The 24,101-nt window shown below is 40.4% G+C and overlaps 1 protein-coding gene across 2 annotated transcripts in view; it reads right to left on the bottom strand.

Moving 5' to 3' along the window:
* Positions 1 to 16,535, bottom strand: part of LOC136876304 (CCAAT/enhancer-binding protein) — a 46,715-nt gene extending 30,180 nt beyond the window's left edge. The window contains exon 1 of one of the 2 annotated variants that reach the window (XR_010860563.2): positions 14,860 to 16,535. Coding sequence is in view for 1 of the 2 variants with exons in the window: in XM_067150138.2 (XP_067006239.2) it covers positions 15,086 to 16,189 (1,104 nt within the window). In the remaining variant the exon portion in view is untranslated. Of the gene's footprint in view, positions 1 to 12,505 lie in introns of those variants that run through there. The other variant, XM_067150138.2, reaches the window with a different exon arrangement.
* Between the last annotated feature and the right edge of the window lie 7,566 nt (positions 16,536 to 24,101).

Raw genomic sequence — 24,101 nt, 5'->3', positions numbered from 1 at the left:
GCTAAACAGTTTAGTCTTTTTTACTTTTTATAGCATTTTTTCATATATTTAAGGGCATTTTATTGATCTTTTTAGTTCAACAACATCCGCCCCTAATTATCAGAGTTTGTGTTCGTTAATTCGTATCTTGATAAGATACGTGAGAAGTGCTTAGTTATCTGTAAGATAAAGTAAGTAAATTTAAGAAATGTACTTTCTAAAAATGAATACATTTGAACAATCTATACCAAACCCCATGGTGCTACAGCCCTGATGGGCCTTGCCCTACTAATTAACCGATGCTCAGCTTGAGGCTTGCGGATCATGAGATGACCCCTAGTCGAAGTGCGACGTATCCTCTCGGTCGCTATTCTTAGCTTTATAGATCGGGGCGGGACCGCTATCTCACCGTCAGATAGCTTCTCAACTCTTCTCACGTAGGCAGAGTGGATTTCGAACCAACCCTCGGATACAGGTAAAAATTCTTGACCTGGCTGGAAATCGAACCCGGGGCTTCCACGTAAGAGCCAGGTTCGCTACCCTTAGACACTGAGGCAGGTATATTCAATTTATCGGCAATATTAAAACACAAATGGGTGATTTAATTTACTGCATAGGCTATTATAATCATCGCATTGCGAAACAATCTCTTTCTTTTTCCAACCTAAAGTTTATACAATAATTAATAGTTAACTTTCAAGCAAGTCTCGATCATAAGTTACTCGCATTGTTTAGCTAAATATAATTTAATAATAAATTTGAGTACTATTCTTGCACATGCCATTACAGATCGGCCTCGGGGCAGACTATAGTCGGATTTAGAAATTCACAGTTCGAACCAAAGTAGGCGTATTGGTCAATGCAGTTATCTACTCCAAGCCCTTGAGATTATCGAATGTTCGACGAAGTGAGCAGTGGGGAGGATTCCCCTACACCCTACGGCGTTGTATCACTCTAGCAGAGAAAGGGAGAACAATGAGTTCCCAGATATCTCGAGGTATTTTGGCGTTAGTATCAAGCCGCTAGTGGGTAGTGTCGACAGTTTTATGCGAGAGTGTCGTAATTAATTTTCCTATATTTTCTATCTTCATATTCCGAGAAACACATCGATGATAATAATAATAATAATAATAATAATAATAATAATAATAATAATCATAATGAAATGAAAATGAAATGTCGTATGGCTTTTAGTGCCGGGATATCCCAGGACGGGTTCGGCTCGCCAGGTGCAGGTCTTTCTATTTGACTCCCGTAGGCGACCTGCGCGTCGAAATGATGATGAAATGATGATGAAGACAACACATACACCCAGCCCCCGTGCCATTGGAATTAACCAATTAAGGTTAAAATCCCCGACCCAGCCGGGAATCGAACCCGGGACCCTCTGAACCGAAGGCCAGTACGCTGACCGTTCAGCCAACGAGTCGGACATAATAATAATAATAATAATAATAATAATAATAATAATAATAATAATAATAATAATAATAATAATATACATCATTTTTTATTAAGAAAGCTTTCTAACGAATATTTGCAGAGACGCAGTTCTAATCGTGACCATAAGCTTCGGTTGACATTGGTTGAACTAATTATTGAATATAATTAGCACACGCTTATCAATACTGAGGACAATTTATTACGGTTTATGTATCTTCTTCTTCTTCAACAGAATTAATTACACTAGGTGAGGTCTCGACGAGAAATTTTCTTCTTCCATAAAGGTCTCTCGTGTATATTTCCTTCCGCGGAGGTTCATGCTATCTTGAATGCTGCCTATTCATAGTCTTCTAAGGTGACCTCTACTTCTCTTTTCCGTTGGCAGCATTTCTAGTTCAGCTTCTCTGATTTTCTTTTCTCAGACACTTCCTCCCACTACCTCATTTTTACTTGATCCAGCTTTGCATGTCACGTTTCAAACCTCAGTATTCTCGTCTCTGCTCACATTACTCACAATAATAATAATAATAATAATAATAATAATAATAATAATAATAATAATAATATGACATCAGCTCGCCATAAGACCTATCTGTGTCGGTGCGACGTTAAGCCCATAGCAAAAAAAAAAAAAAAAAAAAATGACATCAGCTACTGTGTCCAAACATTTTGATTTTACGCTATTTAGACCGCCTGTATGTCAATTTCGACGTACCACTTTACCTAATGGCAAAGAAACGGATCTCTGTTGGACGGTCCATGGCTGAATATTGTGGTTAATATTGTCGGATAAAGACGAAGCGCTTCCAGAGATATATTCGATGCTGAAATCCTGCGATTGAATGCCGAATGGATATTCTTCCACCCTTGAAAAATCCTATTCCCTCTACCAGGATTGAACCCACGATCCCACTCATCCCCAGATAGATATCACAATAATAATAATAATAAGAAGAAGAAGAAGAACAACAACAACAACAACAACGGCGTGTGATCTCCGAAGAGGCCTGGTGCAGGTCTTTTGAGTTGACACCCTATAGGCGACTTGCGCGTTTATGAGAATGGAGCCCTATGTGCAATGAAATCTAGTGATAAAAACGGCACATACACACACACCCAGCCCCCGAGCCATCGGAATTAACCAATGAAGGTTAAAATCCCCAACCCGGCCGGAAATCGACCCCGGAACCCTCTGGATCAAAGGCGAGCACGCTAATTATGTAGCTATAGAGCTGGAAATAATAATAATAATAATAATAATAATAATAATAATAATAATAATAATAATAATAATAATATGCTGTCAATATTCAGATCGCCACAGTAGGCAATGGAGCAAAGCAGATTCCTACCTGGCTGCCTGTATACCCCAAGTATCACTGTAATTGCCATTTACCTACCAAGTGGCTGTGTGGTTTGGGTTACGTAGCTATCAGCTTGCATTCGGGAGATAGTGGGTTCGAACCCCTCTATCGACAGCCCTGAAGATGGTTTTCCTTGGTTTCCCATTTTCACACCAGGCAAGTGCTGGGGATGTACTTTAATTGTGTCCATGGTCGCTTCCTTCCCAGTCCTAGCCCTTTCCTGCCCCATTGTCGCCATAAAACCTATCTGTGTCGGTGCTACGCAAAGCATTTGTTTGAATTGTTGCTGTAGGCTGAGCGAATCGAGTTTCATGTTTCCCCAGGATTGGAAGACTAATTTTTTATATTTCCTGTCAGAGAATCGAATACCGTCCTGTCGTAAAAATATAACCTCAGAGATTGAATGAGATGATAACATCACCGCCTAAAATATTGGTTACAACATAGCACTTATGAGTAAGCCACAATGAAGAAATTCTGGAATCTCCAATTAGCAATTAGCAGAGAAAGCTGTGGTTTTTTAGTAATAATCTCGTCATTGACTCCTCTCTGTTGACTCAGTGAGTTGTAATGTTATTTGTTTGACGTCCATTCAATTGCTAGGCTATAGATTTTAAGACACTCCAGGGTGTCAGAAGTTTGCACTGCGGGAGTTCTATAACGTGCCAATGACACGGAGCTGTTTCATTTTAAATAATCTGAAATGCCACCGACCTCATCCGAAATCGAACCCACTGTCTTGGGATCAGAAGGACAATCACTAATCAAGTGCACTACTGATACTATGAATAATAAGCAAAGGTCAAGGGAGAAAGAGAATACACAGATGATTATCGAAGCCGGGCCTCCGGGGGTGGCAACTAATCACAATAAGCACTACACCACAGAGGCGGACATGTTGGTAATTATTAAAGAAAATAAAGAAAAGAATTATGTGATGGGACAACAGGGCTTGTGCAAATGGCTTTTTTAAATAATTCCTATAATTCTTCGTTTCAGTCGGCTAAAATGGAATTAAAATGTAATATTTTCTCCAACACGTTGATGATGATGATGATAATGCTTGTTGTTTAAAGGGGCCTAACATCTAAGATCATCGGCCCTCTCCAACAAGTTGGGGGGGGGGTAATTGCCCACCCTACCCCCCACCCCTCTAATCGCCGCTACTGTTCACTGTTGTCCAGTAGCGAAACGGAGATACCAAACTGGAAGAATTTCTGAGAACAGTTTGACCAAAATGGCAATATGCCATACGTATTTTTATTTTATATGCTGACATGTAATGACACGGAGAGCCGTATATTATTATTACTGTATTATTATGGCTTATATATAGCACACACTTGTTATCTTCTTCTTATTCCGCCACTTTCCCCGTACCCTGGTGGAGGTGCGAATTGACTCGAGCATGAGGGTTTGGCGCTGTTTTACGGCGGGGTGCCTTTCCTAAGATCGAGGACAGGCACCGCTGAATGCCCCTATAGTGTGTTTCCGTGAAATTTGATAAAGGTGTGTGTGTTGTGTATATTGAGACAAACATAAACACCCAGTCCTCTAGTCAGAGTAATAACCTGATGCGGTTAAAATACTTTACATGGCCGAGAATCTAATCCAGCGCTCTCTGAACCAAGCAACGCTGAACATCCAGCCAAGGAGTCAGTCTAGCGTAAACTTGGCCTAACGACGCAGTTGCTACGATTTCTATTTCAATGAAGTACAACGATATTTTCACAGCAATAGTTCTCGTGAAATAAACTCGATATTAACCTTCACGGTACACACTAGTTATTTGTAATGCCCATCGGCCACAATGATATTCTCCTCGCCTAATCAAGTCTGTTGGCACTCCTGAAAGGACAACTTTCTGGTCAATGAGCATCGCTCAACTGTTGTCCCAACACAATGTCTGTCTGTCTGTTAGGTCATCAGCCTAGAGGCTGGTTGGATCCTCAAATAGCACCACCGAAGGTTATGCGGTTATAAGGAAACCCCCAAAACCAATGGCAGCACAAAAATGAGGCGTACTAGGCAAGATGAGGAGTGGGGTAGTTTGCCAGTTTGCCACTGCTTTCCTCACTGGGTCAGAAAGTACTATTGCAGCACGACCGACCGTATGAGCAGCACAATTCATAACACTCAGATGCACTAGTCATGCTCTGAATGTCATTACTCAGCACTACCCATACCCCAGCAACTTCCATATTGCCACAGCCATGGATGATGACTGGGACTTCGGTGGAAGCTACACTTTACTCTGGCCTGTGCCAAGAGATGGATGCAAAAGTACTGTATCCATCAAGAAATGACAGCAGGCACCCCAACACAATAATAATTGATATTGTTAGCTTTACGTCCCAACAACTACTTTGACAGTTTTCGCAGACGGCGAGGTGCCGGAATTTTGTCCCGCAGGAGTTCTTTTACGAGCCAGTAAATCTACTGACAAGAGGCGGACGTATATGAGCACCTTCAAATACCACCGGACTGAGCCAGGATCGAACCTGCCAAGTTGGGGTCAGAAGACCAGTGCCTCAGCCGTCAGAGCCACTCAACCCGGCTGTCTTAACACATTTTAAAATATAATAATGATATTATTTAAAAAAAAAGTATACTTGACTCCAATGCGCAGTCTATGTCACACCGATTTAGATATGCTGTTGGAAGGTTAACGACCTACTTTTATTCGAAATGGTAAGGAAACTGGAATTTCCCATTGGTGTGCATCATTCCAGAATCATTCTGGATAATACCTGTGTGTTGCACAAGTTGGACCCACAGAAACTCGAAAGCCTTATGTTATTGTCAAATGCAAGTTGTGTCCAGTCTTCCCTATGACGCGTCTTGTCACCGAGGAAGCAGGGCGTATTTTCTTTACTCTATAAATAAGGGGCATCTATTGCGCAGCACTGAATAATCAAAGAATCTGTTGCAGATTATTGTCATCCGGTTTAATGTTAGTGGGGAAGATTACTGGCCGTTCTTTTTTGTTTTGTTTTATTGTGATTCCAGTAAAAATCCTCCTTTTTTACAATTCTTACGGCGACGATGGGATAGGAAAAGTCTAGGAGTGGGAAGGAAGCAGTCGTGGCCTTAAATGTGTAAAGTGGGAAACCATGGAAAATCATCTTCAGGGCTGCCGACATTGGGGTACGAACTCACTATTCCCTGGATGCAAGCTCACAGCTGCGCACCCCTAACCACCGCACGGCCAACTCGCCCGGTAGTAAAAATTCTTTCCTCAATTTTTATTTTCATGGCGATTTAATATCTTTGGTATCTCTTTCAAAGTACTGGAACTCTTTCTTTAAAATTATAAGAAAAGCTGTTAAGTTAGTTGTCTTTTCCTTGAAAGCAATAATTAGCACTACTACTCGAATGGTCCAATACATCATGTTGGAGAAATACTCTTGCGACGAGTAGGAATCTAACCCAGCAACTACAGTCCTTTATAATCAAGTGATGATAGTGATAATTTACGGAGTCTGTTAGGTGCCCGATATAAAGATAACATACTGTATTACTCCGCACTGCCACACACACACCGCTACAAAAACAAAATTGTACCGTTCAATACAATGCATAGGCCTATTCATAATTTTTTTTTTTTAAACTGTAAAGTCGAAAGTTACACATGGACAGAGTAATCAACAGCTCGCATACTGTGCCGTGGTCATGGTAACCATAAACCATTGTTCAGAGTGTGAAAAATCAGCTTTTATGTATTACATGTTTCGTTTATATATTTGTGCATTATAAACACCGCCATGGCATGTCTATTACAATAAAATAGTAATAATAGTAGTGATTATAAACACACTACGCCTTTGCTGGCGAGATCTAGTGTTTACAGTGCACTATGTCTTCTGGTGTGGGCTAGAACAAATTTGTAACTTTCATTGATCTGTCTCAGTCTCATCCTTGGCTTTGGCAACATGAAAGTGACCGAGGTATGAGTGGTGTTAGTAATGCTATTCCTTACGCAGCCAATCGCTGTTTTGAATGGTGTGAAAATGTCGCTGATAGGGTCAGTTGGTGCGGGCATTTCAGTGGACTTGGCAGACTGAGATGTAATAGCAACTTCTGGCTCAGTGATGAAAACAACGAGAAACTACATTACTCCTCATTGCCCTAGTACACCTCTTCAGCGACGCCTGGGCCACCTATGACGGGTGATGGCGGAGCTGTTGAGGTCCAAACCAGCCTCCAGGCTGAGCACTCAACACACACACACACACACACATAAACACACTATACACAGATAATATAATAATAAAACAAAAAGGGCCGAGCTAATACTTAGGATAAATAATGTTACTTGCTTTACGTCCCACTAACTACTTTTACGGTTTTCGGAGACGCCGAGGTGTCGGAATTTAGTCCCACAGGAGTTCTTTTACGTGCCAGTAAATCTACCGACACGAGTTTGACGTGTCTAAACACCTTCAAATTCCACCGGACTGACTTAGGATAAGTGAAAATTGCTCTAAAAAATAATAACGTAATTTTTACGACCCACACATTACTTTTACGGTTTTCGGAGACGGAGGTGCCAGAATTTAGTCCCGCATGAGTTCTTTAACGTGCCAGTAAATTTACCGCCACAAAGTTGGCGTATTTAAGCACCTTTAAATACCACCGGACTGAGCCTGCCAAATTGGGGGCAGAAGGCCAGCGCCTCAACCGTCTGAGCCACTCAGCTCGGCCCTCTAAGAAAAAAAAAGGAGCTAGTAAGTCGGATAATTTAATATTATATACAAAAATATTAATTTAAGGTGTTTGTGTCGTTTCGTAGTTATATGTGTTTTCATGAAAACTGTTTACAATTTTTTATCCTTTGCCTAAGTCAAACAAAAATCCCATGATACACACAGCCAAGTCTACTACTGTACTGCCTAGCCAGGCAGGTTGGAGTGACGACATCCTCATTCGTATTACTTGGCTTTCTAGATTGGGTCGGCTACGTTGGTCTTACGAGGCTGCACTATTCGGGAATAGAACACGAGGCCTCTGGGTAAGATGCAGACACGCTACACTTACACGACCCTTTAAGGCTTCAACGGAATTAGAAACTGTACATCTGGTTCATTGGTTGAATGGGCAGCGTCGTGGCCTTAGGTTCAGAGGGCTCCGAGTTCGATTCCCGGCCGGGTCGGGTATTTTAACGTTGCCTGGTTAATTCTTCGTCTTAACACAAATTCCCCTTACAAACCACAACAGAAACCCGTAAGAGTGAATATATCCCTCCACATAGGGTTGGTGCCAGGTAAGACGCACGGCCGTAAAACTGGACTAATTTCATACAAAGTGCTCACCCCAGGAAATTGAGAAAAGGTCAAGAAGAAGAATTAGGAACGTAACAAAGCTTAAGGTCCGCCTCTGTGGTGTAATGGTTAGTGTGATTAGCTGCCACCCCCGGAGGCCCGGGTTCGATTCCCGGCTCTGACACGAAATTTGAAAAGTGGTAAGAGGGCTGAAACTGGGTCCACTCAGCCTCGGGAGGTCAACTGAGTAGAGGTGGGTTCGATTCCCACCTCAGCCATCCTGGAAGTGGTTTTCCGTGGTTTCCCACTTCTCCTCCAGGCAAATGCCGTGATGGTACGTAACTTAAGGCTACGGCCACGACCGCTTCCTTGCCTATTCCTTCCAATCTTCCCCCCCCCCCCCACCAGGGCCCCTGTTCAGCATAGCAGATGTAGCCGCCAGGGCGTGGTACTGGTCATCCTCCCCGTTGTATCCCCTAACCCAATGTTTCATGCTCCAGGGCACTGCCCTTGAGGTGGTAGAGGTGGGATCCCTCGCTGAGTCCGAGGGAAAAACCAACCCTGGAGTGTAAACAGATTAAGAAGAAGAAGACAAAGCTTAAGGCTCAAATGTATCGAAAATAGGGTAGGGAAGGCCGAAACAAATTAGTATCCATTCAGCTTAATTCTTGTGTATCAGAATATCTTTTTTTTTTACCATTATTTCGTGCATAATCTTGTATATTAGTGAACATTTAAAGGTAATATGTAATTTTGCTATTTAACGTCCTTGTTCCATACTGCAGGGCTTCGGACATCTTGATCAAAAGCGCGATGACCTAGGATTCCAATAAGTGGTGTACCATACGAATGTCTTTTTCTCTTCGAATGATAGTTCATAATTTCAGAAACGATGCTACATACACACTTTCTCCGTTCATTCCCGAATCCTCGTTTGTACTACGTCCAGGCACCAAGAGACGATGAACTGTCAGCTAGTACAGACAATAATGAAAATGAAAACACACAGCCTGTTTCCAGTCATTCGACGGGGTCAGGAATGGAATAAATGAAGCCCCCATCCAGCGGTGATAGGATTTTTGGTGCTAGTGGCTTCACGTCGCACCGACACATAAGTCTTATGGCGACGATAGGATAGGAAAAGCCTAGGAGTTGGAAGGAAGCGACAGTGGCCGTAATAAAGGTACAGCCTCAGCATTTGCCTGGTGTGAAAATGGGAAACCACGGAAAACCATCTTCAGGGCTGCCGACAGTGGGGTTCAAACCCACTATCTCCCGGATGCAAGCTCACAGCCGTTCGCCTTTTAACCGCACGGCCAACTCGCCCGGTAGGATAGGAATCGTGCCGGCTGCCGAAGCCTGTCGCACTCCTCTGGGGCAATGATTAATGACTGGCAGATGAAATGAAATGATACTGGAGTGTGTTGCTGGAATGAAAGATGACACGGAAAACCGGAGTACCCAGAGAAAAAACTGTCTAGTCTCCGCTTTGTCCAGCACAAATCTCACGTGGAGTGACCGGGATTTGAACCACGAAACCCAGCGGTGAGTGGCCGACGCACTGCCGTCTGAACCCCGGAGGGGCTGCTGGTCTCTCTTTATGAACTTCAAATAGATTATCTTCCAGAAACACGATTTTTATTGGTCGTACAAATGCAAATTACTTTTATCATGTCGTGTTTGGTCGGAAAGAATGGTGAGAAACCGTATTTTCGTTATGATGGTTGCTCCAAGTATAATTCGCATGTTTTGTTCCGAAAATGCAGAGTGATTTTGTTTGTATTTGGTTAATTAGGGCATTAGAAATATTTTGTGGTTAAATGAAATTTGAAAGTAACAGGTTTGTCATCAATTTTCTGCAGGTCTGTTTGTCTGAATAATAACGTTTTCTGAGCAATTTCTGAACAGTAATTTGTATTGTCATACTTCCAAGTATTTTAGGGCATAGATGCATGCATACTTCGACAGTTATTACGTCACATAAATCCGAACCGTATTCGTCTTTTGGCTTAGTATCCCTCCCTCAACACTAGACAGCGATTTTAATGTTTTTTCTAGAACATTTTAGTGCTATGAGACCGTAACTGCTCTCTAGGTCTTGGCCGTACACCTTATCTCGAACTGAATCCTAAATCAAAATAATCACTATCATATCAAGCTAACATGTTAAGTGAACTATGAGCCAAATGTTCGTATACATCTCAATTTCAACATGTTGCTAGATGTTAATCAGTGGGGACCCAGCTTAATGAGAACCGAGGACAGGCCAAAGAAAGTGTGGGTGTACTACGTTTGGTTAGAGCAAGAAAGTTGTTCCATGCCTGGGTAGGTTGGGAATTCCCGTCCTGGTCAAGACGAAATGAGACCGCTTAGCACTGTAGGCAAGTGTGATTGCAATCGCTTGCTCTATCGTTATTAAATCAATATAGCAAGTGTGCTCCTTTCTTTGGAGTGCCATGAAACATCCTGCCCATTTATTTTTAATAATTATTATAGACTATACATTTGCTGGTGGTTTAACGTCGCACTAATACATCGAAAGGTTTCGGCGACACATGGATGGGAAAGGAAATATAGCGCCCGTGGCCTTAATTAAGCCGCAGCATTTGCCTGGTGTGAACATGAGAAACCACAGAAAACCATTTTCATGGCATCCGATGGTGGGATTCGAACCCACCATTTCCCGAATGCAAGCTCACAGCTATGCGACCCTAATAGCACAGCCTACTCGCTCGGTAATTTTTCCTTTACTTTCTTAATCCTCCTGTCTTCTGTACACTCTCGCAACACATAAAATACCGATTGAATATGTTTTGTTTTCTCGCCCCAAGCAGTAACGAGCAGGACTAACAGGACTTGTTTGTAGTGTCAGACTTGAAGAAGAGAGGACGAGCTAGTTGCATCGATAGGTATTAATTACTGCCTCCCCTGCAAGCAGGAGTGAAGGCGAGCTGCTAAGTGAAGGGAGGCAAGCAGGAGTAAAGCAAAAATGTACTCTCACTTATAATGTTATAACGCTTACTTATAAAAGCTTTATGTACTTCATATATGGCCATTTGGCTGCAATAAAGTTATTATTATTATTATATGTACTCTCCCGACCCAGGATAATATCCGACAGAGGATTCGAACCTACCCTCGCTCAAGTCCACGACTACTTGCCATGTTGGCTAGCGATGTTAACGCGCTCGAACGTTAATGAAAATATGCAGGCGAAGGCAACACAAGGGAGGGGAAGGAGGAGGGGCCGCGAGTGATAGCCGAACGACGTCATTATATTCTCACCAAGGCGGCCGCTTTTCGAACCCAGAGCAGAACACATGAAAAAATAAAAACTCTCAGCACTGTAGTTCAGATTATACGTAAAAAAGTCCATCTAAACATAACATTGTTGGCTTCCTCACAATGAAGGAATAATGGATTTCAGTTAACTTACAATACTATGTCGCTTACATACTTACCTACCTACCTACCAAGAGGAATTGACAAGGCAGTTCTGCAGGATCCGCTGAAAGTCAGTGCCATGAAGAACATGAGATTCCCTCGAGGAATATCTAACATTCCTACTGGTACAGGAAAGGTGTGTGTTGCTCATGCACTGATTTAATCTATGATAGGTATCAAATCATCATGAATAATAATAATAATAATAATAATAATAATAATAATAATAATAATAATAATAATAATAATAATAATAATAATAATAATTAGTAATAATAATAGTAATAATAATAATAATAATTAGTAATAATAATAGTAATAATAATAATAATCTTCGTCAATAATAATGTTTTTTTTGCTAGTGGCTTTACGTCGCACCGACACAGATAGGTCTTATGGCGACGATGGGATAGGAAAGGCCTAGGAGTTGAAGTAAACGGCCGTGGCCTTAATTAAGGTACAGCCCCAGCATTTGCCTGGTGTGAAAATGAGAAACCACGGAAAACCATCTTGTGGGATTCGAACCCACTATCTCCCGGATGCAAGTTCACAGTCGCACGCCCAACTCGCCCGGGAAGTCAATAATAAACAGTCAAGTCTGTCAAGTTCTTTTCAGAACCCCCTTAAGAAAACCTTTTGTGGCTACAGAGTTTATACATTCCACTTTTCAGTCATCTGTGCCACTACAGAAACAACATTTTCCCAGCAATTACCAGTAATGCCTGGAAGAGAACACTTCACATTCCTTCACTCTGACTGCCAACATTTAATGACATGAACATTAGAGTACACACCAAAACTGCACACATTTCATCAACCAAATAGTAGTATAGAACAAATCTTTCAAAAGAGAAAATACTTACCACATGCAGTATTAACATATAGCTATTTTAATCTTACTCCACAAATAAAAAATAAAAAGTTTCAATTCCAAACTCGAAAAATTTCCAAAAATCAAAACATGAAGGAGATGGTAGGATTATATTATAATTAGTTAAAGAACACACAATATCATTCTTTTCATTATAATTTTTATATCAAAATATACTTTGTGCACATCTGATCTCACTCCATTCATCATCATTCATTACTTGGTTAACAATTCACCACACAGAAGGCAGATAATAAATATTGAATTTTAGGTCATAAATATAAGATATGTTTGTGAGCTATAGTTAACTGAAAAACATCCATATTCTCAGCATTCATTACTCTCAATTATTTCCACTGTCATCTAAGTACATCATACAACTGTTTACGTATTATAAACACTGGGTGCCTAATGGCTTCCTAATACACCAGCATAGATTCACAAGGTATGACAAAAATTAGATGACAGTGAAAAACACTTAGGCGATAGTATTATCATAACCATTGCAAGACTGGAATAATATCACAGTTAACCTTTAGAATCGCTTAAATTTGTATGAATCGAACAAAGTCACCTTTGATTAAAATTCCTTTGAAGTTCTCAGTACTGCCCCATTTCTCTTTATAGGAAGAAATATCCAATATATTTTCATATGTAAATACATTATCAGACTACATGATCATTCAGTGTACCTTAACAAGTAAATTTTATTGCAGAAAATTAAATGCCAGATTTTCCTCCTTATAATCGCACAAAATTTGGTCAATATGACCCAAGTGGCTGAAAAGTCCCAAGAGAAATATGGAACATTAAAAATAAAAAGTTTAGAAAGGAAACCTGGCCAATAAAAACAATAAAACTGTATTGTTGAACATTCACATCGAAGGCATCATAAAGATAAGAATACTGACTGCTGTACACCGAATGAAAAATGTAGAATTATATTTTCCAGATAATCTGGCCTTCAGATTTCAAGATTGACATTAATGTAAGAAATTTATTTTGCAGATGCCAATTATTTTAAAGATCACAGAAGTGTTAAATTCTCAAAAACTATGACTTTCATCTAACAGCTATTCAAGCCATTTGGCTACCGTACATTATCAAGTACTTAATAAAAATAGGAAATAAATAACACATTCAATGTGATAAATGTAATGTTACAACAAAAACGTAATAATATGCACCCAATAGGCATAAAACTTTCTTAAAATAACCTAAAATTTGCTCAACAAGATAAACTAAGTTTGGTAAAAATTAAATGGACAATCTTTCACACAATAACAACTATAAGAAGTAATCTGAGATACGATTCCTGTCAAGATCTAGATGCACAAGTAATGTATTCCGTACTTTTGTTGATAAAAGTCGAAGAATTGGTAATAAATAGTCACACACGTAATTTGCACCAGTATTCATACGATCAAACAAATGATTCATAATAGAAGTCAAACTTCTTAACTTTTTAGACTAATCTCTTCACAATAAATTACCTGTAGAATAACTGAAACAGTGCAACAATCAAACAAGCTAGCTCAACTCCTTGTATGCAATTGCAAACAAATATGGTGGCTATTAAAAATATATTGCAAAAAGTTTTTTAATTTCACATCACGTTTATATATAATATATATAATACATTCTTCTATAGTTACAAATATATATTAGAAATATACATTCTTTTTTAAAAAAATCACAACACTTGGAACGGAATAGTTAGTATGAAAAATTATCACTCAAAACATCATTAAGTGTTCAGAAGAAAATATTTTCAGAAGTTTTTTTTTTTTTCCAGAATGAAATAAAGATTGGCTTAAACAAAATCGGAGAAATTCGAAACACCTGTAGGCTAATTTTTCTACTTTTTTCCTTCACAGCGCGGACACATGTATTTGTAACAGAAAATATGAGTTTCAAGATTTAACTTAAATAAAAACTGAGAACGCTGCTTTCATCTAGACAATTTGCCTACCATACAGACAGATTTATTCCACAGGCATGTACTGAATAGACTACATACAGTCTTAGTATTCCAGGCCATGAAAGTCTTAATCAAAACCAAATTTACTGTTCAGATTTTACACTTCGTACTCGTGCTAACAACGTGAAAACGAGCCAAAAGATATTAATCTTGAGTCAAGAGAAAGCACCAATTTAAATTCGAATTATTACATCATTTTAACACCTAAAATGGTGTAAACATATGTCAGGAAGGTTTAGCCAAAGCTGACGTATACCATCTTAAACCTAAGTCGCTAAAATGACAAATAAAATATGTAATAACTTCATCGAGTGATCCATCGTTCAAGTTGCGCAACCTGTTGCTTACACAGAATGAGCACGAGGTATAATCAAGGCACATGCTGTCGTTAAACGTACACATGTCATTTAATAACGACAAACAGCATGGAAAGTGAATAAAAACATCAGTTTCGATCGCACCTACCAATAACTGATTATAATCACTCCTAAGACATAATATTAAGAGTATAATTACCTTGTCCAATGAACACTTCAAGTTGCGTCGATTCGAGTAGTTAGAGAAAGTAACTTCAACGCAGACTCCTTTCCTGCCAGGCAGTTCACAGCACTTTTTGTAGCGACGAACACAAAAGAAAAAATTCCACACGATGAAAACATCACACGACCCCTGTCGGGAAAGGGATAAGTTAGGATCCATGAAACCTGAGTTCGACACCCGGGATGTGATGCGGGTGTTACGTTCATAATCCCTGATGCTGCTGCTGAAACATGTCCAGATGTTTATTGATTTCCCTATGGAGATGTTCTGGCACGACCCCGACATTAGCGAACAGATTTCGCAGAACGTTCAGTTCTTCGCTTAATAACTCTATACGTTTTTGAAGACGTTCGTTCTCTTTAACTAGAAGTTTCACTTTTTCTTCCGTTTCTCTCGAACGAAGTTTCGCCTTCTCTCGAGATTTACGCACTGCAATATTGTTTCTTTCCCTTCGACGTCTGTACTCGTCGCTCGCCTTATCTACAGTCTTCGAGCTCTTCCGGCTGTGATGATGGTGTAAGCTAGGCGTGGAATTTGTTTTAGAAACTAAACCTTTGTTGATCCCTGGCACTCCGAGTAAAGACGATGGATGATGATGAATATTTGTCCCAGGAACAGTTGATGGTGTTAGGGTAGTAAATGTTGAACCAGCGCCATTACTCGCGAAGTTGTTCCCCGAAGGCGGAGAATATGACGACGAATAAGGCACTGGAACTGCTACTGCGTTTCCCGCCGTTGTGTTTTGTTGATGACACGAAGCAGATCTGAAATCTGATGGGTCAATGGGCTCCTCCTTAATGCTAGGAATACTCCCCGAAGAGGCTGAAGAATTCTCAGAAACACTACTGTTGGAATTATTGGTGTTGTTATTGTAGGTTGCGCCTGAATGGACGGGCTGGGGCATATACGCAAGGGTTGTTCTTGGATAGGACCCACCTAGGAGAGAGGCCGTGGTTGTTCGAACAGAAGGATGATGACCAAGTTGGGAAGGATGATGGGGATTAGTCTTCCCCACAACAGGATGGCCGTTAAGGATATCGGTAAACAGGCCTTCACTGAACTGAGTGTCTTCAATAAGATTTTGAAGATCTAGGGAGATCTCTGGAGTATTTAAGTCTGCCAGTTCGCCCTGATGATCCTGCGGATGATACTGATGATGCTTCAACAATAATGCTGCTTTGTTGTTGTTGATAGCGGACAAGTTATTATTATTATTATTATTAGGCACGTTCACTAATTTCTTAACTGCGATGTCTGAAGATGTGATCGCTGGATGCGAATTGTCATACATTTGTGGTGAATCCATTGTACTGTAACCAACATAACATGCTTGAGAAGACAAATGTGGAGAACTAGCACTTTCAGAATCACTAGCACAAACACCCAAGTCCTCTTCCCAAATATAATCGTGTAAAGCAGCCGTCGTGAAATATGATACGGTTCTGCAGTTCCAATACCAGCACTAGAAGCACAAAATGTCACTACAGCAGGCAAAACGACGAAACAATTATCAAACTAGTTTTTGTTAAGTTACGCCCACTGTTTAAAATCCGAACACGCACTTTGGTCTTCAAGGACTCAGCACCACGCACAAGCAAGTGAACACAACTGCACCTCTCAGCACTTCTACGCCGAATGACAAGCTGATGCAAGATACGCAAAGGAAAACTCGTGCTCGTAGGTGCGCAGAGGCTCTCGCGCAGAGAGAGAAAGCAGTAGAAGTCCCTACCATTCAACCCGTCCCCCACCCTCCTCCGAATCAAAATAAACGGATTGATTTTCCTCTTAAATATGTATGTTGGCCTGTGGAATTTATTACAACTTAAGAACATTTAAGAATATTGGTGGAATATGGTATTATTTTTCCGATTTTGAAACAAAATTTTCAAATACGCTGCGATAACTGGAACTATTTTCCTCCGCTAGTCACGTTGTGTGAACGTCATCGTGACGTCAGTCTGTGACGTTTCAGCGAATCTACTGATTCATGATACTGGAATATTCCTGTTCCAAGCCCACAGCTCAGTTGGATGTTGTAAATGATCGGCCGCGCTATCTATGAAGCAAAACTAGAAACACTTCAAAATATAGGTCAAGGCAACTAACTTGGCATGCTATGGTTGCCTCTACGAAACTCGATGGTATTATGTTTTTTCTCAATCAGCTTCTCTGTTATATACACTCCCATACTACCTGTACAGTTTAATAATGTTTCTTGCAGTCAATGTACAATCGTGTGACAGTGATCATATGATCATACTCCAGTCATAAGGTGGCGAACACAGATAATACTGCACAGTACAGTAGATGGCGCATTCGTCCAGCGGCCATCTAGGTATTAGCTTGTAGCGTTATTTATTCGAAACTTATATTTATCAATAATAAAAAGGAATAGGTGAATATTTAATAATGATAATAATAACAAACTGACATCAGCTATCGAGTGGTAGACCTGAAAAGTACGCTGAATGGTCAGCGTTGCGGCCATAGGTTCAGATGGTCTTTGATTCGCGGCCGGTTCGGGGATTTTAATCGCGTCTGGTTAATTCCCCTGGCTTGGGGTCAGATTAGTATTGATTGATTGATTGATTGATTGATTGATTGATTGATTGATTGATTGATTGGTGCCTCAATACACATCACTTCATGCGTTCACAACACATCGCACTATCAACTACCACACAGAAACAGGCAATAGTGAATACATCCCTCCACAAAGGGTTGCTGTAAAGCAGGTTAAATAAAATCCACTTATGCGATACAGTTCGCACCTATGACCCATCAGGGCGTGAGGAAAAAAAACAAACCAAACAAACAATTTATGCTTATGATTCGAATACGGCTCGGCAGAATGAAGTTCAGTAACTATTACACGAACGATCACAATAACTGCTATAATTTGTCTCCAAGTCACTAACTGATGCGCTTTTATACTGGTACTCCTTGAAAAATTAACGATATTCTTTATAGCCACGGGTATATTTTGACGAAATTTGAAATTTGTTATATACACAACAGTAGAAATAATAATAATAATAATAACTTAAATCGTTATCACTTGATTATTATTATTATTATTATTATTATTATTATTATTATTATTATTATTCAAGTTAGAAGCCTCCATGGCTCAGGCGGGAGCGCGCCGGCCTCTCACCGCTGCGTTTCGTGGTTCAAATCCCGGTTACTCCATGTGAGATTTGTGCTGGACAAAGCGGAGGCGGACAGGTTTTTCTCCGGGTACTCCGGTTTTCCCTGTCATATTTCATTCCAGCAACACTCTCCAATATCATTTCATTTCATCTGTCATTCATTAATCATTGCCCCAGAGGAGTGCGACAGGCTTCGGCAGCCGGCAAAATTCCTATCCTCGCCGCTAGATAGGGCTTCATTCATTCCATTCCCGACCCGGTCGAATGACTGGAAACAGGCTGTGGATTTTCATTATTATTCAAGTTACACAAAATTTGCATGACTGTTCAGTACCTTCACTGAAAAGTATCCAAGACTGCTACAGATAATTATTTGTTCAGCATCATCTTTCTACGTTTATTTGGAGCCAGCAGAGTATCCGAGCTCACTTTGAGAACTGACCGGATGTTTTTAAGGCTTGATGACCTTTCGGTCACCATGTGCTCTCCTATTGAACATTTCACTAGTTATTTTATTTAAAAGGTGCATCATTAAAAGTCCTGCCAATTATTATTTACACAGGGACAAACTAAAACTTGATTTTTAAGTATGCCTTAGGTGTGTGCAAATATAAAATTTAATATTGAATCTTGACCAGGAGAAATATACAGTAGGTCTATGCCTGGTCGCCTATTCACTGATGCTCGCTTAGCACCACCCAGGGGTCACGTGTAGGGTACTTTAAGGTTAAACCTACGTACGTGAGCAACAACGATATACTGTAGTTTGTTTTTATAAATCAGTTAGCATGGAATTATGCATTGTATCTGTAAAGCATACGCTAAATAAATAAATAATTAAATAAATAAACAAATACATACACAAATCGATTTTCACATTAATCGTCGGGGTTCGAACCCGGTGCATTCTGTTTGGAAACTTGCCGTTGCAGATAATTTATTCCAATTTTCACTTTTCCTATTTACTAATGGTTATTCCTACCTTACGTGAATGATCTGCCTCACAATCTGTTAAAGGGTTTCTTTCACCGCACTCATGCTAGATTGTTCCTACAGATACCATGGCATGAAATCGGACTTCTTTTCCTTTCTTGTACCAAGCGAGTTAACCCGTCACGGTTAACCGCGTGGTACGGCGCGTAGCAATAAGCATTCAGGAGATAGTGGGTTCGAAACTACCATCGGCAGACATGGTTTCCCATTTTCACATAAGCAAAGACTACGGCCGATTCCTTCCCAACCCTAGCCTTTTCCTACCCCCATCATCGCCGAAAACCCGTCTGAGTTACCGCGACATTAAACCACTAACAAAGTGAAAAAAATCTAGCCTCGAGTAATTCCTACCCATTTCTGTAACATTATTTCGGAAATTAAATATTTGTGCCGAGTAAATAAAACCACGAGACGGAGAGAGAGAGAGAGAGAGAGAGAGAGAGAGTTCTGAATCGAGCCATGAAGGTGGAATTTTGGGTGATATCGACTATAGATATGATCAGTAACAGGGCAATTAAATGGTATGGACAAAGAACAGAAACCGAAGTAAATATCCAAGACCAGTGTAGAAGATGCAAAAAGGAAATTAAGTCTTCAACTACTTTTGTCGTGTTCTGACTTTAACTTCGAAATTGTTACTATCATTATTATTATTATTATTATTATTATTATTATTATTATTATTATTATTATTATTATTATTATTATTATCATTATTATTATTATTTCATTAATCTGTTTTCCCTCGGACTCAGCGAGGGATCCCACCTCTACCGCCTCAAGGGCTCCGGATATACAACTGTGAAGGAGGGCCAGTACCTTGACCAGGCGGCCTCACCTGCTAGGCTGAACAGGGGCCTTGTGGAGGGATGAGAAGATTGGAAGGGACAGGTAAGGAAGAGGGAAGGAAGTGGCCGTGGCTTTAAGTTAGGTACCATCCCGCCATTTGCCTGGAGGAGAAGTGGGAAACCACGGAAAACCACTTAAAGGATGGCTGAGGTGGGAATCGACCCCCCTCCCTTCCCTCTACTCACTTGACCTTCCTAGGCTGAGTTCCAGCCCTCGTACCACTTTTCAAATTTCATGACAGAGCCGGGAATCAAACCCGGGCCTCCGGGGGTGGCAGCTAATCACACTAACCACCACAGAGGTGGACATTATTTCAATTTAAGGAGTATTTACTTTGTAATTTATTAGTTTACAGAAAATTAACACAACGAAAATTTATTGTTCTGATGGACTGCATATCTATAGGCCTATGTGGTTGGGGGGGAGGACCAGTCTGAAGGAAAATAATAGGATAGGAAGTCCATTGTCAGATATGTGGTATTATTTATTAACTCAGAATATACGAAATTCTATGTTTGGTTTTTTTTTTTTTTTTTTTTAATGCAAACTTTAGTCACAACATGAAAGATGGGATTTTTGACGTTCCGTACGACGGCGGCACGGGATACAATTTTTCCTCCTCGTACTATAAGGGACATCTGACAGGTCTAATTTCTACCTTCACGGCTTTGTGCAAGTTACAGGAATCTACCTACTGGTCTCTATTATTCGTACAGGCTTCAGTTTCTTATCAAGTCTCGTATATTCACATTAACGATTGACAAAGTTAAATAAAACGTACATTACAGGTAAAACATGGTTTGTCAATGATAATTCGTTAGTGAAAACCATACTTATTTACATACAGGCAAGAAGATTTGACATGAAGGTGCCGGCATCGACAAACGGGTGTACCAGTTGTATTCGTACACAGGGACAGGTTGATGCCCACCGTTTGGTTGCGATGCACGGAAAAGTCTCAGTGAAGCCATACGACTGGTCAAGTGCGATAGTCTCCTTCCTAGTGTATCTGTGGTGGACAACGGGAGGATTGCAGAGTTAAGTACGGAGCTTAAGAACACTATACTTAAACAGGCACTTAAAGGACTTTCATTACGAAAGATTGGACAGCTGGTCAATAGAACACATCCTACGGTGCAATATGTGGTTCATACATTTAAATACGAAGACACTATTAAGAACACACCAAGGAAACACAAGAGAAAGCGTTTAACTGTAAGGAAAGAACGGTTTGTTGTTCGGTTGAAAAAGTCAGATTCCAAATTAAGTGCACCAGTATTGAGGCAACTCACGGAGGAATGAACTGGAAAGAAGATCAGCAACTCCACCATCCGGCGGATCCTATATCGGCATGGGTACTATGGAAGAATCCCCAGAAAAGGCCGTATGTAAGTATAAAAACAGACGGCTTAGACTGACATTCGCTAAGGAGCATATAAATAAGGAGAAATAATTCTGGAATGATGTTATCTGGTCTGATGAGACAAAAATAAACCTTTCTTGGGTTAGATAGCATCCACAGAATGTGGAGAAAAATTGGTACGGACAATGATGAGATGAATACACTCCCAATCGTAAAATACGGTGGTGGGGCTGTATGTCAGCCAGAGGTGTGGGTAAGATACATTTAATTGACGGAATAATGAACAAGGAGGGCTAAAATGCAATCCCGTGGGCAAACGTGAAGCAGAGTGCCGAAAATACGGGGATGCCACCTGTTTATATATCCCAGCATAATAGTGACCAAAACACACCGCTGACATTAAGAAGACATGGTTGATCTGGAACATTCCTAAGCAGGTTAGAACACCTCCCCAGTCTCCGTATTAAAATCCCATCGAACATCTTTGGGCTACGTTGAAGAGGAATCTCCGCAGGCAACGTGTGCGTACGAAGGAGGAACTTAGAAGTGTGATTCTTCAGGAATGGCAGAAAATCAACCCCGACATGTGCAAGAAATTAGTGTATTCTATGCGGTGACGATGTCAGACAATTACAAATGTTTGGGGACACTCCACTAGACACTAACATGTACCAGGAACCCTTTATTTTTTGTTTATTTCAAGTGCTCAGTTTGCTTGTACGAATAGGAATGATACAAGATTATGGGCGTGCTTTACTTTATTAGAAGCTGTATGTTTGGTTAACATGATTGCAAACAGATACATTAGATATATGTTTTCGGAAGGCTTTGTTGAATATATGTTCAGTGAATAAAATCCTTTTCAGTTTATTATTTTGTGGCAGTGCGTTGAAGTACTAAAGCAAACATCCCGTACGAATAGAATAGGTACATACTGTATATTAAACCAGTCACAATAGAAATGCCACTTATAGCTCAGTTTGTCATGCTTTATGTAGGTGGTTAGATCCATAGTCCAGGACTGGCTCCACAAACGATAGAGATCTCACTAGTTTGGCAATGTGTTATGGGGAAGACGTACTGGAAATGCGATGTTTCGTAAAGAACCACATAGCTTTCCACCTGCGTAATGAATTTTCCCAAGGCTAATAATTTGAGACGTGCGTGGCGATTACGGGACCGCAGCTCACTTGTCAGTGTGACACGATTGCCATTTTTCTGCCCGACCTCTCATCGTTAATTGTTTTTGTTCTCCGTGACTGTTGTGAAATACAGTGTATTTGCCGAGCGAGTTGGCTATGTGTTTTGGGTAACGTAACGTTGAGCTTACATCTGGAAGATGGTGGGTTCGAATCCCACAGTCGTTAGCCCTGAATATGGTTTTCCGTCGTTTATCATTTTCACACCAAACAAATGCAGGGACTGTGCCTCATTTAAGACTACGGTCGTTTCCTTCCCAGTCTGACCCTGTCCTTCCTATCTCATCGTCGCCATAAGATATGTCTGTGTAGGTGCGACGTAAAATAAATAGTAAAGGTATGTAGAGAAATAGATAAATTAAAACTCAGAAGCGTTTACAAATATAATACCAGTCCAAGTCGATGTACCTCGTTATAGGCTACAAAAGACTTCAAGCCATTTCATCATTCAGGTAATATGCTTAATACATTCACACGAGATCTAAAAGAACTACCATTCAATATATTCAAATGTAAACTTAAAAAGTCGCTAATCATGCATTCTTTTTTACTTTCAGCAGAAACACCTTGAAATTAACTTGTTATGTATTGAAATTACATAAAGGTATGGTTTTGTTTTTCTCAACAATGCCTACTGTATGTAATATAGGCCTTCTTAATGACTGAATAAATTATTCTATTCCACAGCCACGATGTTTCCGATTCTAAGGGGTCTTTCATACTCTCACCTTTCATGCATGGCCTTTCTCCTTTAATATTCAATACAATTATTCTCCGCGAGACTAAAAGGCTCGTTCTTCTCGATATTATTATTATTATTATTATTATTATTATTATTATTATTATTATTATTATTATTATTATTATTATTATTATTATTATTGTTAGCCCACCTGGTGGCCATGATCGTTAAGGTGTTGAAGTCTAAACGGTTCGAGTCCCGTTGGTCGAAAAAAAAAGTCTGGATTAAATTCCAAACCTTTCCGCAGTGGTCATATGGAGTGAGGGCATGTGACGCTGTTGATGGTGATTCGTCTGTCGGATGGGGACGTTAAGGCGTGAACAGACCCCTTGCTGCTATTCGACAGGAGTATGCTATGCGCCGGCACCGGGTTTCACCCTCCCCCTTTCTACTATCATATGTCACGTCATTCATTTCAACTCATTAACTCCTCTAATGAGGTTGACGTCAGGAAGGGCATTCGGTCGTAAAAACCCGCTACGACAGATTGTCGCCGATCATGAGACGGGCTATTGTCAAGTTTTCCCGACCTCTACTGCTGTGATAGGAAGGTTCTTGTCGTACGGCAGGTGAATGACGGGCTTTCTGTATTATTGTGGAAGTGTAAGGCAATGTCCAGATCCTGAAGGTGTTGTAGCTTATTGTAAGTCCTGCGGTGATGACTGAAGGTCTCACTATTGCTATTATAGGCCCATTTCCCAAAGTTTTCGAACTTCTACTTCAAGGTTAGTGTATTGTTCAATCTTCTGAACATAGGCCTGGTGGCCATACTGATCTGAAGAACCGTCGCATCCAGCAGATCAGTCTTCTATTTTTCTTTCTTTGTTAGTGGCTTTTAACGCCGCACTAGGAAGGTTTTCGGCGACGCACGGATGAGAAAGGGCTAGGATTGGGAAGGTAGCGGCCATGGCCTTAATTAC

The sequence above is a fragment of the Anabrus simplex genome, chromosome 6 (assembly GCF_040414725.1).
Source record: "Anabrus simplex isolate iqAnaSimp1 chromosome 6, ASM4041472v1, whole genome shotgun sequence".
Lineage (NCBI taxonomy): Eukaryota > Metazoa > Arthropoda > Insecta > Orthoptera > Tettigoniidae > Anabrus > Anabrus simplex.
The sequence above is the reverse complement of the archived record's forward strand: the minus strand, read 5'-3'. Positions and strand labels throughout refer to the sequence as shown.